The sequence below is a fragment of the Zophobas morio genome, unplaced genomic scaffold (assembly GCF_036711695.1).
Source record: "Zophobas morio isolate AGI-343-1 ecotype UQ-CSIRO unplaced genomic scaffold, CSIRO_AGI_Zmor_V1 ptg000017l, whole genome shotgun sequence".
NCBI lineage: Eukaryota > Metazoa > Arthropoda > Insecta > Coleoptera > Tenebrionidae > Zophobas > Zophobas morio.
The window spans coordinates 17,552,635-17,568,694 of NW_026972122.1; the positions used below are offsets into that span (position 1 = coordinate 17,552,635).

General features: G+C 32.6%; 1 protein-coding gene across 2 annotated transcripts; it reads left to right on the top strand.

Moving 5' to 3' along the window:
• Positions 1–808: 808 nt before the first annotated feature.
• Positions 809–14,386, top strand: LOC135130071 (zinc finger protein 501-like). 2 transcript variants are annotated; one of them, XM_064057385.1, is made up of 9 exons: positions 809–1,047; positions 1,103–1,318; positions 7,250–7,384; positions 7,437–7,589; positions 7,643–7,783; positions 9,067–9,405; positions 12,970–13,127; positions 13,692–14,027; positions 14,149–14,386. In XM_064057385.1, the coding sequence occupies exons 2-9, from the start codon at positions 1,181–1,183 to the stop codon at positions 14,339–14,341; spliced, it is 1,593 nt and encodes a 530-aa protein (XP_063913455.1). In that variant the 5' UTR covers positions 809–1,047; positions 1,103–1,180; the 3' UTR covers positions 14,342–14,386. The 2 variants fall into 2 exon arrangements, with proteins under 2 accessions (XP_063913455.1, XP_063913456.1); XM_064057386.1 differs by lacking the exon at positions 809–1,047 and adding an exon at positions 6,041–6,201 and having other exon boundaries at positions 1,255–1,318.
• The last annotated feature ends 1,674 nt before the right edge of the window (positions 14,387–16,060 follow it).

Consider the following 16,060-nt stretch of genomic DNA (forward strand, 5'->3'; position numbering starts at 1 on the left):
TTCTACTGTTTAATTTTTTTACAAAAAAATTAAACAGTAAACAATGGTCCTATGAAAACTTGAACAACGCTTTTTAAAATGTCTCTGTGAAAACTACACTTAACTGCAATAATTACACCGGAAGATCAGCCTTAAATCATCAAAACCAATGCAACTAAACTGCCAAATTTCAAATATTTCACATTAAAGTCACTAGATAACCAAAGTACCGCAGTTCAATGTCCCAATGTGTAAGAAAGAGAAGTAGCTTGCGTTGCGCGCCCTCATACCGTCACAAGACAAACGACCACCCATGAAAATGGGTCAGTAAAAATAGCGAGTTGTCTCTACTGATTGATATGTATACTGTGGCCTGACCTTACTTACAATACCTACCGATTCGCTTGACTCATCTTCATCGAACTCTTATGCAGGTAAATAGAACGATAATAAACATTACTTGATAGAAGTTTATACTTTTGTGGTAATCCTATGACGGTTTTAAAAGTTGGATCTCACACTTTTGTTTCCCAGGACCACCCTGGCCAGGAGTATTATACCACTTATAAATAATATTTTGCAAGAGATCATCTTAGCACAAAATCATGTTCCAAACATGATATCGTGATTAAAATAAGTTTGACAACATTTATGAGACAGTTTGTAGTTAAAGAAAGAGATATTTAGTTGGCAAAAAATTACTTCATATAATATTCTATCAGCAGCAATGATCAGTATTGATGGTTGCTTAGACACATATCCATTTGTCCGCGAAAAAATGGTTTTTGGGTTAGAGCAACCAATGCGACGCAAGCGCTGCCCGCTGGAATGCTTCTGCATGTCATTTCATGGTCGTTGTTGTCATTTGTTATGTTGTTTGATGCTATGATGTATGTTGTAGCATTTGTGGTGGCCTGTTTTGATAGCTATTGTTAATGTTTTTCCAGACTCCCAAAAACTGGGTATTTAATTTTTTTGATTCATTTTTTTCAGCAATGAAAAACTGATAACGTGTTGGATGAAAACTCGTTCCAGTCATTCATCCCTTTCGCTTGAGCAACTTGCAACGTATGTAGTTACATGTTAACTACTGTAAATTTATATCAGTTTCATTTCCTTTTAGAATAATTTTAACTGGTAGACGATAAGAAGAAGATCAAGTTGCCTACAAAACTTTAACGTCTGAGAAAAACTTACTGCGATGGATATGAGTGTGTATTTAACAGCTCCCTTACGTTTAGATAAAATTTGTAGAGCTTGTTTAACAGAAAAAGGAGATATGAGACCATTATTCGGAGCTTGCCTTGATGAAATGTTAGTTTCATTTGCATCAATACAGGTAGGTAGTTTACAAGAACATCTAATTTCATGTAAGAAAGAGATTTGTTGGAACTATGTAAAACTTGTAATATTAAGTTAACAATTTCTTTTGTAAGTTCATGAAGGTGTTTGTAATTTTTGGCCCTTATTATGGTATTGCTTGCCAAAACTGCTATCCATATTTTCAAGATACCAGTGGTAAGAAGGCATACTCTTGAAGTATATTTTCATTTTTTCATGTGGAATGTAAGAGTGAAGGTTCCAATATTAAGCTACAGCCATGTCAAATTTAATCTGAAATGAAATATGCTATTCATGTGCAAAAATTGTTATCTAGGATTTGGTAAAATACGAGTAAAAAGCAGTAAGGTCACTTGAATACCTGAACATTATAACAAATTGACTAGAATTTCTCGAGTTCAATTCATAATACTGTTCTGGAGGATGGAGAAATTTAAAAAAAGTAACACATTTTTCTTTGGTGGGGTGTTCAAAACATTTTCAGAATGTAATATCACCATTATTAGCAGGCTTATTATGAAATTGTTAAATAAGGACAGTTTTTTAACAATTTACCATCACCATTCTTTTTCATCGCGTATGTTTCCTGAGTAAATCAGTAAAATAAATTTAGACATTCATTAATTTTTTTGAGTCACCCTGTATATGCAAATCAAAAAAATATGAATGGAGTGATATATCACAAGTACAGACCCATCATATATTGTACATTTTAGATAGGATTTATTCGGCAAACTTTTGAGCTGCCGTCATCAAGTTTTTGGAGGGGATAACCAAATATATTTTGACTAAAGATTTATGATGCTCTTTATAGCCTTAAAACATCTGCAACATTTCAAAGCATTCGGGTTAGCAGATTCAAAATTAAATTGCAAAATGTTGTCGGTCCAGTACTTTCGGAGATTATCTGTCTAATAAAAATCCGGGACGGCAGACAGACGGACAGACAGACGGAAATGTAGAGTAAAAGTAGAGAGTCGGCCGACGGACTCGATTACAATACTTCCTTTGCTTACGCTCGGGAAGTAAAAACATAATATGCATGCAGTCGTCACGTTTCCGACAGCGAGGGAAGTACTGTCTAAACTATTTAGACCAATTTTTTGGATTTGCATATACAGGGTGACTCAAAAAATTAATGAATGCGTGAATTTATTTTATTGATTTAATCAGGAATTGCAAAACCGAATGCTTTGGAATCTTGGAGATGTTTAAAATTTATAAGCATGGTAAAATTTTTATCTAAATGTATTTGCTCATCCCCCCTAAAAAATCTTGAATGTGTAAAGAATGATGAGCCTATATTTGTGATTTATCACTGCATTAATATTTTTTAGATTTGCTTGTACGGGGTGTCTGAAAAAAATTAATGACTGAGTCGATTAATTTTATTGATTAAATCAAGAATTGCAAAACTGAATACTTTGATATTTTGCAGACGTATTTGTCTTAAATTACAAGTACTATACAGAGTGTTCCTTTTATCTCTTTACGCCTGACAATTTTTGCATAGGCAACATATTATACACCCCAGAGACGACTTCGTCCAATTTATTTTTTTTAATACGCAATCATAGCAATCACAAAAAAAATGACAAAGATGTCAATGCCAAACAATGACAAAATTGAAAAAATGAATAGTTATTTTATTTTAAAATACTCCGCTACAAAAATGTAATACGAATAAAAACATAATAGGCATGCATGTGACGTTTCCGACAGCGAGGGAAGTACTGTCTGAGCTCTTTAGACCAATTTTTTTTTTATCAATAATTGATTTTGACAGGCTAATGTATTTTATAATAATTGAAGTTTGTACTGTGCAGCCCTAGATCTTGTAAGAAAAACTGCAGTTCGCTAATGTCATATGCTATTTGTCATTTTCAGTTATGACAGTACAAAAAAAATCATTTGATCAAAAAACTCGGTTGATTATAAAACCTCGGTTTACAAACTTCAACCGCGTCCGTTATTTGCTCGTTTTCGGCCTTGTATCGTTATATACTTTATGGCCTTTATTTCACGCACTGTGGCCATAAAAGCATATACACTTTTCGGCACCGGTATCGTTATGAAAAACGTGCTATGACTAAATTTGTATTATACGACGTGGCGTCGTCAACAACTGTCAATCGTAAGTTCAATTCGTGTTTTTTTTTATGGTATTTTTATCACTTAATTTGTCAAATTTAGAATCTACACGATGAGTTCGGATTCAGATTCAGATTTGCTGAGTACTCCGCTAGAAATTACACCGGCAGCAAATGAAGCAAGCACTTCCCTACTGCCACAAAAATCATTGAATATGTATGAGAACATAATAGAAAAAATGTTTTGGAAAAAGAACAAATCTTCGAATTTGTAAAAGAGGCGCCTCATGTGAAATTTTTATTAACTAAATTAAGATACGAATATTTACACATATTTTATTTTTATTTTATTTAACTGTTATTTGAAGTTTATTGTGTAAAACAAATTAATGTATTCAACTTTTTTAATTTTTTTCTGTGTGAAGTCGTAGAAAAAGTATAGTGTGCAACACATTCGTCAAGAATTTTTTACCCTCGCGAGGTTTGCAACAGTTGCCTACGGCTCGTGTCGCAAACTCCACGCTTGTGTAAAAAATTCGACTTCACGCACTTGTTACACAAAGTACTATTTTAAATGATATTTTTTATAAACTACTCAAATCCAATATAAGCTTGGTATAGAACAGCTTTAATTAGTGCGTTCCATGATGGAATTACTGTTACCCTGCTGACTAAAGTAGATCGTAGAAAACTCATACTACCAAAGCTATCTGTGTATCGTATAAAACATCTTACCCTGGTTTCGTCGTTTTACCACATTTTTTTACTTAAGCGTGTAAAATTCCGCGCCTTTGAAAAATTATAAAAAATTTTGTTTCTTGATAAGTGATAACATAACCTTTATACTTTATATGTATATTAAAAACCAGTGGTGTGACTGACACTTTGAACCCCCTGCGCCGCGGACAATATGAAATATATTCGAAGCAAATAACCAACGGAAAAGAGTGTATTATTATCAGGGTACATGCTTAACTTCGATTGTTTACGTTTATACATCGAAAGAATGTCACATATAAATTTGTTTAATTTCAATGAGTTGCCTCCTCAAAACAGGACTAAAATTATTTTATTAATTTAGCCACGATGGAATAAAACGTTTTAAATATGATTATTATTATTTGATCGTAATTAAATGAAGACGTGGGTATTCTCACATTTTCTAGAAAATGAGGTTCTTATTTTGATCAATAAAAAATTGGTCCAAGGCTGTTAAATACAATCCGATCCAGCTCTTTAAAAAAAATTATAAAACTTAATTGTACGATTTTCGTCTTGTGATAACCGCTGTAAAGTAAAAGCCAGCGCCATAAATAACACCCCCGCAGCCCCTGCGGCGTACGGACAATGTAAAATATATTTAAAGCACAGAACTAATGGGATAAATTGTCCTTCAGGATTTAAGTGTTTATTTATATTTATACGTAGAAAGAATGTCACGTAGAAATTAGTTCGTTTTGAATGAGTTTGTCTTCTCAAAACAGAGGACTAAAATTATTATTAATTAAACCACAATCGAACAAAATGTTCTGAATATTATAATTCTTATTTTACCATTATTATACAAAAGACCGTATTCTCACATTTTCGAGAAAATGGGATGACTGACTCGTTCTTAATTTGACCAATAAAAAAATTTGTGATATCATCAACGTGGACAATACTAGTCACAGCACAAAAGAGAAGTAACCACAGCAAGAAAAAAAAAACGAAAGGGCCAAATTCGACATCGAACCCACGGCAGAATATCGCCGCTTTGCCGACCAAGCCGCTGACCTGCTGAGCCACGAGGAGTTCTATTCCGTGGGGGTAATATAACGTTATTATACCGTGCAATTGTTTTTGCGAAAATTTGAATGTTTAGCGATAAAACTGAAAGCGGATTCGTATCCTACAATTATAGAAGTATGTATATTTTTGTATAACATTAAAGTCATTTTAAAATACGGTTCATTGAAATGACGTCATCAAATTGTTAATCGGGATGATCAGCCAAATTTTGGTTAGTATTTAACCATCTACATGATAATTCCTACATTCAAAATTTGACAACAATAGGTCCAGCAGTTTCGGAGATTAGGTGGATACAGACACCAGACAGACGGAAACGGCAGACTACTTTTTTCGTACTGTAGGGGCTATGAAACGTCGAGAAAACATTAAAGTGGCAATTTGCCCGATGGACTCGATTACTATACTTCCTTGGCTTACGCTTGGGAAGTAAAAATTAGTCGAAGGTTATTTCGACAGAACTTCCCTCGCCCTTGAGTACATCTCCAGCTTTTTCGAAAATCATTTGATTTTGCGAATTTTATTTTTACTTCCCGAGCGTAAGCGAAGGAAGTATTGTAATCGAGTCCATCGGCCGACTCTACTTTTGCGTTTTCTTTATCTTTCATGACCCCCAGAGTACGAAGAAATAGGTCTCCCGTTTCTATCTGTCTGTCCTTGTATCTGTCTGTCTGTCTGTCCGTCCGTCTGTCTGTCTGTCGGTCCAGATTTTTTAGATTTGCTTAAACAGGTGGCTCAAGAAAATTAATGAATAAGTCAATTGATTTTATTGATTACATTAGGAACGGCTCACTCCATTTTCCCAGAAAGTTTTGGGAATACATTACTGTTATTTTTAGTATTACACTGCACCAATCCAAGTTGATATCCGTGTCCTTGCAAAAATTGTGTAAAGAAAAAACTCAACTCGAAAATGCTGGATATGTTTCATTGTACTTCAGGAGCGAGGGAAGTTCTGTTGAAACAACTTTCGACCAATTTATTGGATTTGCTTATACAGGTGACTCAAAAAAATTGATGAATGCGTGAATTTGTTTTATTGATTTAATCAGGAACTACAAAACCGAATGCTTTGAAATCTTGGAGATGTTTTAAATCTATCATAAATTTTTGATCAAAATGTATTTTTTGCTCATCTCCCATAAAAAATTAATGACGTCACCTCAAAATTTTACTGAATAAATCCTATCTTAAATGTGTAAAGTATGATGACTCTATAGTTGTGATTTGTCACTGCATTAATATTTTTTAGATTTGCTTATACGGGGTGTCTCAAAAAATTAATGACTGAGTCAATTTATTTTATTGATTAGGTAAATCAAGAATTGCAAAACTGAATATTTTGAATTCTTGCAGAAGTTTTGAAGTTACTGTAGGCATGGTAACTGTTTAATCAAAATGTATCTGTTAATCAAACCTACAAAATTGATTACGTCATCTCAAAATTTTGCCGAATAAATCCTATCTAAAATGTGCAAAATATGATCAGTCTATACTGACAATTTATCATTGCATTCATATTTTTTAGATTTGCTTTTATAGGGCGAGTAAAAGTATTTATGTTTCCTTCTCATTTGCCACATAGACTGCGTAAACTAAGCGTTATGGGTGTAAGACGTAGAGACTTGCTTTCTAAGCAAAAGTTAACGTGGGGTCTAAAATTTAACATGGGAATCCCTATGGCCACTTTTAAAAAAGATGTACTGTATATATAATCTTGTTACAATGTTGATGACGTCATCACAATATCTTATTATAGGAAAATTCACTTACGCATGGCATGCTTTTATATCTTTATTTTAACTGATAGGGCTTATCATAAAGAAATATAATTTGAAAAATTAAATTTTATAATTTTTCGAAAGAGCTGTATTTGTTCGCCTATACTTCAGGAGCGAAGAAGTTCTGTCTAAATATCTTTAGACCAATTTTTTGCTTGTGGTAATTTAATTCAATTTAATTGGACTATAAAAAATTAAAAACTGTTAATCATATGAAACTGTTACCCAACTCTTTTCCTCTATTAACACAGACTTTTGTATTTTGAGGTGGAAGAAGGTGATGGTCTCCCAAATTTGATGTGTGTACAGTGTGTTCTCCAGTGCAGTAGAGCATACACTTTTAAACAGCAATGTGAAAAATCAGATAATATCTTACGGCAGTATATTAGTGCAGATTTTCAGGTAAATTATTCCGCTAAGATAATGATACAATTATTTAAAAGAAATGTTTTAGCAACAATTGTCGGAAACTTTAAATGAACAACAAACAAAAGAAGAACTTCAAGGACAATTACAATTTCCGGATAATATAGCCAATGTTGTTATAGAAGAAGGAATAACTGCTGAATTTGTTGGGTACAATGAAAGCGTTGGTAGCGTGGTAGAGGTATATTTTATGTTTGAATAGAAAATTTAAGCTTTCATATTAATTATTTTAAGGTAAAACAAGACTTATATCCTTTGGAAGCACCCACAGAGGTGGAACCTATTGAGGCTGAAAAAAATGACGACTTACAAAATAAATTAAAATACCTTTGCACAAAATGTGACGAATCTTTCGCCCTAAAGGTTGACTTAAAGGTAAACATTTTTGTTTTAAAAATCGTTTAAAAATTCCACAAACTGTGTGCGACTAAAATGTAAAATTCGAATAAATGTATTGACGACTGGCTAAGTCCAAGTTACATTTTCTGATGCAGAATGTCATGATCAATCCTATCGAATGCCTTTTAAAAATCAGTATATACACCGTCTACTGCAGTGTGTAAGTCCAAAACAGTGGGATATATCTTGTCAAAAAACCGCTAGATTTGTAACAGTTGATCGACTACACATCAACCTGATCTGCAGTAAGAATTCCAAAAAATAAGCTATGTGTGTTTGGTCCACGTGATTGTTACCATTAGACTTATGAATTTTTGTTGTCGCAAGACTGATGAATGTTTGTTGCATAGTTGGTCAACGAAAACTTGGTAAATTTAAAAATTTGAAGTATCACGTGTTCGAAATCGGTAACATATAAAAACTCGAGGTTTAATACGTAATCATGTATCTATTTAGTTAGTCTTGATTATAAAGTCGCAGACAAAACTTAACACGAAACAAACGTCATTTGGGTAAAATTTTCAGGAGATTCGTCTATTCTAAGGTATAGACATGGGTTATCCACAATTCAATGTTTTAAAAATTTAGGTTAACACCCTTATACGACAAGTGAACGTCCATATTCACATTATATCTATCACTTGTGTCATTCTGTTTTGACACTTAAATGCAGTGAGTAAATCTTCAAAATTTTGACAAATCAAGTGTAAGCGAATCCACTTTGTTAAATTTTGTCGGCGATTTCATATAAAAACTGACGGCTGCAACTACAAACAAAGTTGCAGAAATTTTTATTGTAACAAGTATTTGTAATAAAATTTGATTGTTCAATTTATTTTATGCTGAATTTTTTATGGTCTAAAATTTCAAAAGGTGAAAATTGTAATGGTGGTTGAGTTCGAGCTCCGCGAAGAATATATCTAGTGTTTAATTAATTTTAATTTAATTGTGTATTAAGTAATGTTAACAAACAAGTTCAAATCTTGACGTAATTGATACATTAAGGCTGTAGTCATATTTGGCTATTATTTTTTAAAGACAAACTTCAGTCGGGTTTGCTTTATTTCTAACGTTTACTAAATGCAGACACTGTGTTTTATTAAGATTACTATTACCGCCGCCACGCCTCTCATATATAAATAGCGTAAAATATTGAGCGATAGCAATGTTTGATAAAAATTTTATTCGGCTATTAACGAAGTGTCACCCTCCTAAATGTCTGTGTATCCAAAATCATTGTATTCTATCGTATTTTTCAGGTCCACATGATGTCACATCCTAAAGATTTGGATCATGTGTGTCACGTTTGTAATAAAGGTTTTCCTGAGTCTCGTATTCTTAAAAGGCATTTAAAAATCCATCTTGATAAAAAGCCTCATCAGTGTGATCAGTGCCATATGTCTTTCGCGGAAAGTTCCAATCTAAGTAAACATAAAAAAAAGCATACAGGTGAACTGCGTAATATCACTGGGAAACCTCATTTATGTTCAGTTTGTGGACGAGCATTTAAATGGGCGTCTAGTCTGTCAAAACATATGAAATACCACACAGGTCATAAACTATTATCTTGTGATTACTGCGGAAAACAATATGTCGAGGTAAGTAGTAATGTGATCAGTAGTATGTATAAATGTATACAGAGAATTTCAATGAAAACGAGCCACGCTAAATAACTTCTCTTAAAAAAAACACAAACAAATAAATGGGTCACCTCATTTGAAAGGTATTTTGAGACTATTTGCAATTGCATAATTTTTTTTTGAAGTTTATCATTTGATAAAAAACCGATAACATTTCTTATTGCTACAAAGCCTAATTATGATTTATAACACTGTTGTCTGTACTGAAAATGTTAAAAACCCTGTTATTGGCATATTCATTACTTATGCGCATCATAGTGTTCATACAAATAAATTTATTTTTAGTGTTTTGATGTTCTCAAGATGTGACGAAAGGTGCCAACTTTGCTAGACATTTCTAGATTTAAAAAACGATTGATTTTTTTAAGAAAACGTCCTGTAGAATGGATAGCCAGGTTACTGGATCTCATATCACTTGATTTTTTTGGGATAACTTAGTCAGTGGTTGACATAACTAGACCTGAACATTTGAAAGAATTAAGGGAAATAATTATTTGGGATTGCCAGCAAGTAATTGTGGCAGCTTTAATGTAAGGCAGTGGACCTCATTTTGAATATCTTCTAAAATTATAGGAAATTAATTAGTGTAATTAATGTATTATAATGAACTAAAAATGTTTTTTAATTTAAATGTGAAAAAATTTCATCGATTTTTTTAAGTAAATAAAATAATAAATTCAAATTAGTATTAGAGTATTAAAATACTTTTCAATTGAGGGGTCACTAGATCCCCTCTTCCCCATACCATTTAAAATTTTTAATTGAGAGCAGTAGGGACAAGAGGAGGCGATGCAACAACGTTAAATTTTTTTGAGATTAAAATATGTCCCCCTAAAAATAAAAGTTGACCTGTTCTTGGATTTTTCTCCAAACATTTATGAGTTGTTTAGGGAGGTTTCTTTTCATTTAAATATGCTATATGCGAGTAGTAATATAGATGTAATACTTACACAGTTCTGCCTGATAGTCCGGTCAAAATAGACATTTCAAATAACAACTCTGACAGAGCTGAATTTTGGTAGAAATCTTGGGTAGACCAGTAGAAATAAAGTGCAAAAGTGCCCATAGATCCCACATGTGCTACTTGCTCGAATGTTCAACTGAATCCAACAGACGAAGATTCATGTGATATCGATGGAGAGACAGCTGATTGATCTTCAGTTGAACAATTTATGAACATCCAGCAGGAAGAAGAGGAGGAAGAAGAAGAAATTGAAGAAGACATGACTGTTGAAGTCGAAGAGTATGAATCAGATTAAAATGTTAACAGAAATTGGAACTATAGTTTAAATCAATCAACTATGTCAATATCAAAATCAATAATCATCATGCAGTAAATACAGTATTTTCCCATAAAACTCCGTCATAACTCATAACAGATCGTAGGCCTACTGGGGAAACCACGTTAAAAAAAAACGCGCCAAGTACACTACCTCACAGGTGGTGTGGAAACGTGTACATATCATGTAGAATGTAACTCCTTCAACTTTTAGAACGGCGATATCTTAGGAATGGTGATTCTTCGGAAAAAAGTATAACGACCATTTTTGTAGATAATTTTATGCTCTATAATTTTTGTCTGAACTTTATTTTTGATGAAACTTACCGTTTTCGAGAAAAATCCAAAAAAAAACAAAAAATTTGACCTTTGACCTTGAATAACTTTTTTAGCACACATGGGATCTATGGGGACTTTTGGCACTTTATTTCTACTGGTGTACCCAAGGTCTCTACCAAAATTTAGCTCTGTCGGAGTTTTTGTTATTTGATCACTATTGGTATGTCTATTTTGACCGGACGATGAGTTTTTGTCATGGCTGTGCAATGAGCATTTTTTTAAAAGGCTGTAGGAAATAATACATTCCAGAGCGCCCATATTATCGTTGTTCTCCACACTCATGAGGTCATGAGTGTGGAAATTTCTAACTTTATGTCAATGAGGAATCAGACACAATTGCTGTTGTGTACGATACTTTTCCAACGAATTTTTGAGATCATGTAGCTGTTTTAACAACTAGAAACATATTGTTATATAACACGAGTACATTGGAGGATCAACAAAGTCAGTCATTAGAGAGTTCAAAAAGAACATGACTAATGTAAAGTTTGGTGGGTTTGAAAAATCAAATGTTAGAACCTTTTTGTATACATAGTTTTCGAAATTCTGTAGGGTTATAATCTAGTAATACGGAATAATAATCACTTTTGGGCAATTGGTTACCAACAGTAGTCTACTGTCATAAATAAACGACTATAATAGTACCAATATCTTGCCAACGGGCGCCGATTTGGCTTCTGCTATATGGATTATTTCTACCTTCAGCTGTTTTTCCAGAACGTTTAAGATTACCAAGTTTTTTATTTATTTAGAAAAATGTGACGTATAGATTAAAGAAAAAAAAAACAGTGTAATATGATAAATAATAATACATTGTGGATTCTGATATGCCCCAGACGGGAGACCACTTGTTTCATATTGTAGAGGTTATGAAACGTCGAGGAAACATATAAGTGGTCATCCGTCTGATGGACTTGATTATTATACTTCCTTACTTACGTAGTAAATAAAAAAGTGGACTTATTCCAAGATTTTTTCAAAAACTCATAAATCCAAGTTGAAATAGGTTGGGAATGAAACATAATTCGATTAATTCCCACGATCATGCACTTTTAAGGCGTATTTCCAAAAAAACTATTTGTGAAATAAATGCGCAAAATGGTACTTTGGCGTATTTTTCTTTGATATAAATAAAGAATAATAATTGCTACAAATTTAGCTCTTTATATTTAATATATGTGCGAGGTCACAGAATATGTACTATTGAATATTTGTTTTTCTAACTAAAGTTAACTTTAAAGCTAGAATCTTTAAGTGCAGATTTTCCAAAATCGGCTGAGGTTCTCAGTTCATTCGGTTCTCGGTTCATTAGATCAACATATTTTAGATTTGTGTTTAGCTTTTGTGGCTTTAGATCTTTTATCATTCACTAAAGTCCTGAATCATCAAATGAAAAATACTATTGTTCCTTATGGTGAAAAGAAAATTTAATAGATATATATATTTATTTGCTCAAAGGCAAATGTTCTGGATGCCCGTTTTGGCTAGGTGGTAATCGTAGAAAAACAAAATTGTAATATTGAACAAGTATTAACGAGGATTTTTTTCCAGTGAAGAAAATAACTTTAGATATTATTAAGTGGAGGTTTTGAAGCTAAATTCAAAAAGTAATATTCATGGGACACTTTTATCATATGATTTGGCCACAAAGTACAAAACAATATATTTATGCTAATTGCTATATTATCACAATCATTTAATGGAGATATAGCTAGATACCTTTAATAATAATCGGAGCTAATTCTCAGGTGCAATGACGGATTGATTTTATAATAGTTCCTTCATTCAAAATAAGGCTTGTATTACAGTATGTACTTTAATGGAGAGAAAGAATGAAGCTAGTTTTTGAAAGAATTGTTAACTGTACATGACCAACAACAGGTTTTTAATTTATTTGTTAACAGGCTAGAAGTCTACGTATCCATATTCGATCACACACTGGCGAACGACCATATACATGTGAAGTATGTCAAAAAACTTTTACGCAGATTTGCAATTTAGAAAAACATTTACGGGTTCATACTGGAGAAAAACCTTTTCTGTGCCCGATTTGTGGAAAAGGGTAAGTAAACTACTGGTCACTTTTTTTTCTAGGAGGCATCGTAGCGTCTGTACTAACATTAATAATATTTAAAAAAGCTGGTTGAATTATCTGGCGGAACTATTTTTTTTTTGTTTCCACTTACTAAATGTAGGTGGACTTAAAAGTCCAACTAGTACCTTTTGAAGTATTCTATGTGCACTAGTTTCAGTGCCGCTACTTAAAACTTATACAATATTTAGATCTCAGTGGGGACTAGAAATCGAATCGTAGTAATAAAGAATAACCTCCAACATGCATACAAAGTTGAGTGTGCTTCAGTGGGAAGGAAAATTTTGTCTAAATATTTTTAGATCAATTTTTATTATCTGTTTTAAATACTATAAGGTCCTACATTGCAATTTTTGGTAACTGATGAAATTTCTGCTTTTGCTTTATTTGAGCTTTTGGACGAGTTTTAAACGTAAATTAAATATGTATTTTCTTGCAGAAAAATTAAGTGAACAAAATAATTGTATTACAATATAAAATGTTATTTTTTGTATAATTATATTAAAGCCCCAAAAAAATGCGATTTTTTTTCAGATTTACCCAATCTGGTTATGTTGGTATTCACATGAGAACCCATACTGGTGCGCGACCGTATGTATGTCAGACTTGCGGTAAAGCGTTTGCAGGTTCTAATACTCTCACCATTCACCAACGCATCCATACTGGTGAAAAACCATATACCTGTAACATGTGTGGTAAAGCATTTAGTCGTCATGAAACTTTGATAATACATACTCGTTCACATACGGGTCATAAACCGCATGTGTGTAGCGTATGTAAGAAAGGATTTACCTCTTCTGGGCATCTTTCTGGCCACATGCGTACGCATACAGGAGAAAAACCTCATGCTTGTAACATATGTGGCAAAAAGTAAGTTTTTCATGAAGTACCTATATATACAGTGAAGAATAACGAGATTTATTTTTTTGTTATTAACTTTCTGATTTTCAATTAACCATCCATGTATTTAATTAAAATAATTTCTTTTTAGGTTTGCTGGATCCAGTAGTTTAAAAGTTCACATGAGAAGTCACTCCGTAGATAAACCATTCATTTGTAAATTGTGTGGCAAAGGATTTACCCAGTCTATTTTATTTCAGCAACACTTAACCACCCATAGTAATGTTGAAGACAAGACCAATATATCAAAAGTAGAAACAGTACAAATTAGAGATCTAATGTAGTTAATGTTATGTGAATATAAAATAAGGAAAAAATATTTATTTTCCTTGCTGCTGGCGTTGTAATTGTAATATCTAATAAGCAAGTTGAATCTTTAATGGTGGGTTTAATCGTGGGTCAAATCCTTGAAGAGATTATTCTGTTTAAAATCTGAGGTTGGAACAAATTCGATGACGTATCAGTTGAAAAGGTTATGCTGTTAATTATTAAGTACTATTTAAATATTTTTCGTAGTTACGTTTTAATGGAAAAGCTATAATTAAGACCTCATCACTTCATTAGTACGAAAATAAAAAAAAATGTCTACATCAACTTAGTTAATTAGGTAAGTTAAGTATATTAACATATAAAGTACAGTTTGGCATTGTTTCTCAAAAGTACATTTCCTGCTTGGAGAGAAACAATAATAATGTAGGCAACGACCCACACCTCCATATGTTCGCGGTAATCATTGACAAAGAAATTCCGTGGAAGGAGAATATACCATTGTAAATAAAACAATGTAATTATTTTTCCACACTTTCAGAAAACCGATGCCGTTTATAAAATGTCAAACGTAATGAAAAAAAAAGCAATAAATTTAAAACATACAGGTGAAGCACAACTTAAGAAAAATAAAGAAAATTTATAAAACCTAAACTGAAAAATGCGCACAAAAATTTGAAAACCTGTGAAATTTACAATTTTGCCATAAAATGTGACCGTCAACAAAATGGAACCCAACGTTGTGTTTTGATTTGAAGTGTGATAGACTGCGTTCAGATCTAAAACAGTGAACCCCAAAATATGGAAAAGTGCCCTAAAATTAATAATTATTATTATTATATTACTGTTAATTTAGCTTACGCACGGGAAGTAAAAATAAAAAGTGGATTTCAGTCACCTTGGTTATAGTTTAGGAAATATCGTAGTACCCTATAAACTTTTATTAACAATAACGAGACGGGACAGTAGTAACTACAATAGCAAGAGATATTTACAACTTAAAGCTGTTGCGTGGCGGTACCTAATCCGCAGATGTTCGAAAGCAGAATAATCCGAACAGGGATCATCGTTACGCACGAACGAAAATGAGCATTTTTTACGAGTACAACTACCTGCTAAATGTTCTCCGACAAATTCGGGTTGAACTGGTGTGAACCATAAATATTTCTTACCATTGTACTACTGTCCGCCTCGTTATTGTCAATAAAATTTTATAGGGTACAACGATATTTCCTAAACTATACTAAGAAATCAGAAAGTAAGCCGAGGCAGTGTTGGCAATTTTACTTTTATAAAATGACGGTTTTTTTCGTAATGTACACCATAAAGAATTTTTTATTATTTTTTTGGGACTCCCGAAACTCTCGTACACCCGGTATATATAAATAATAATAATAATAATAATTCTTCATTAAAAAATACATGTTCCCATTATTTCAAAAAATCCAATCTGTTAGAAATCGGACACTTATTTTGGAACAAAATGTATTTCCAAATCGGACACTTAATTTGAGACAACGGATGTTGTCGGTGATATTTTCAAGACAGAATGCAGTGTTGGTGGTTTTTTAATTTTGGTAAAATATATATGCGCTCTGTGCAATAGGCAATCCGACTTTGCACGTGGCGCATTAATGTGTACGGCATTTTTAAATAAATTTCAATACGAAATCGGATTGTTTTGATTTGCTATCAATGATATGTTTACCTTGACATGCATTACTACTTTTGTGTAA

Bases quoted from the DNA above. Each gene is read 5' to 3' on its own strand.
- LOC135130071 (XM_064057385.1), top strand. From the start codon at position 1,181: ATGGATATGAGTGTGTATTTAACAGCTCCCTTACGTTTAGATAAAATT. The intron at 1,319-7,249 runs GTAGGTAGTTTA...TTGTATTTTGAG, and splicing joins TTTCATTTGCATCAATACAG to GTGGAAGAAGGTGATGGTCT. The intron at 7,590-7,642 runs GTATATTTTATG...AATTATTTTAAG, and splicing joins GCGTTGGTAGCGTGGTAGAG to GTAAAACAAGACTTATATCC.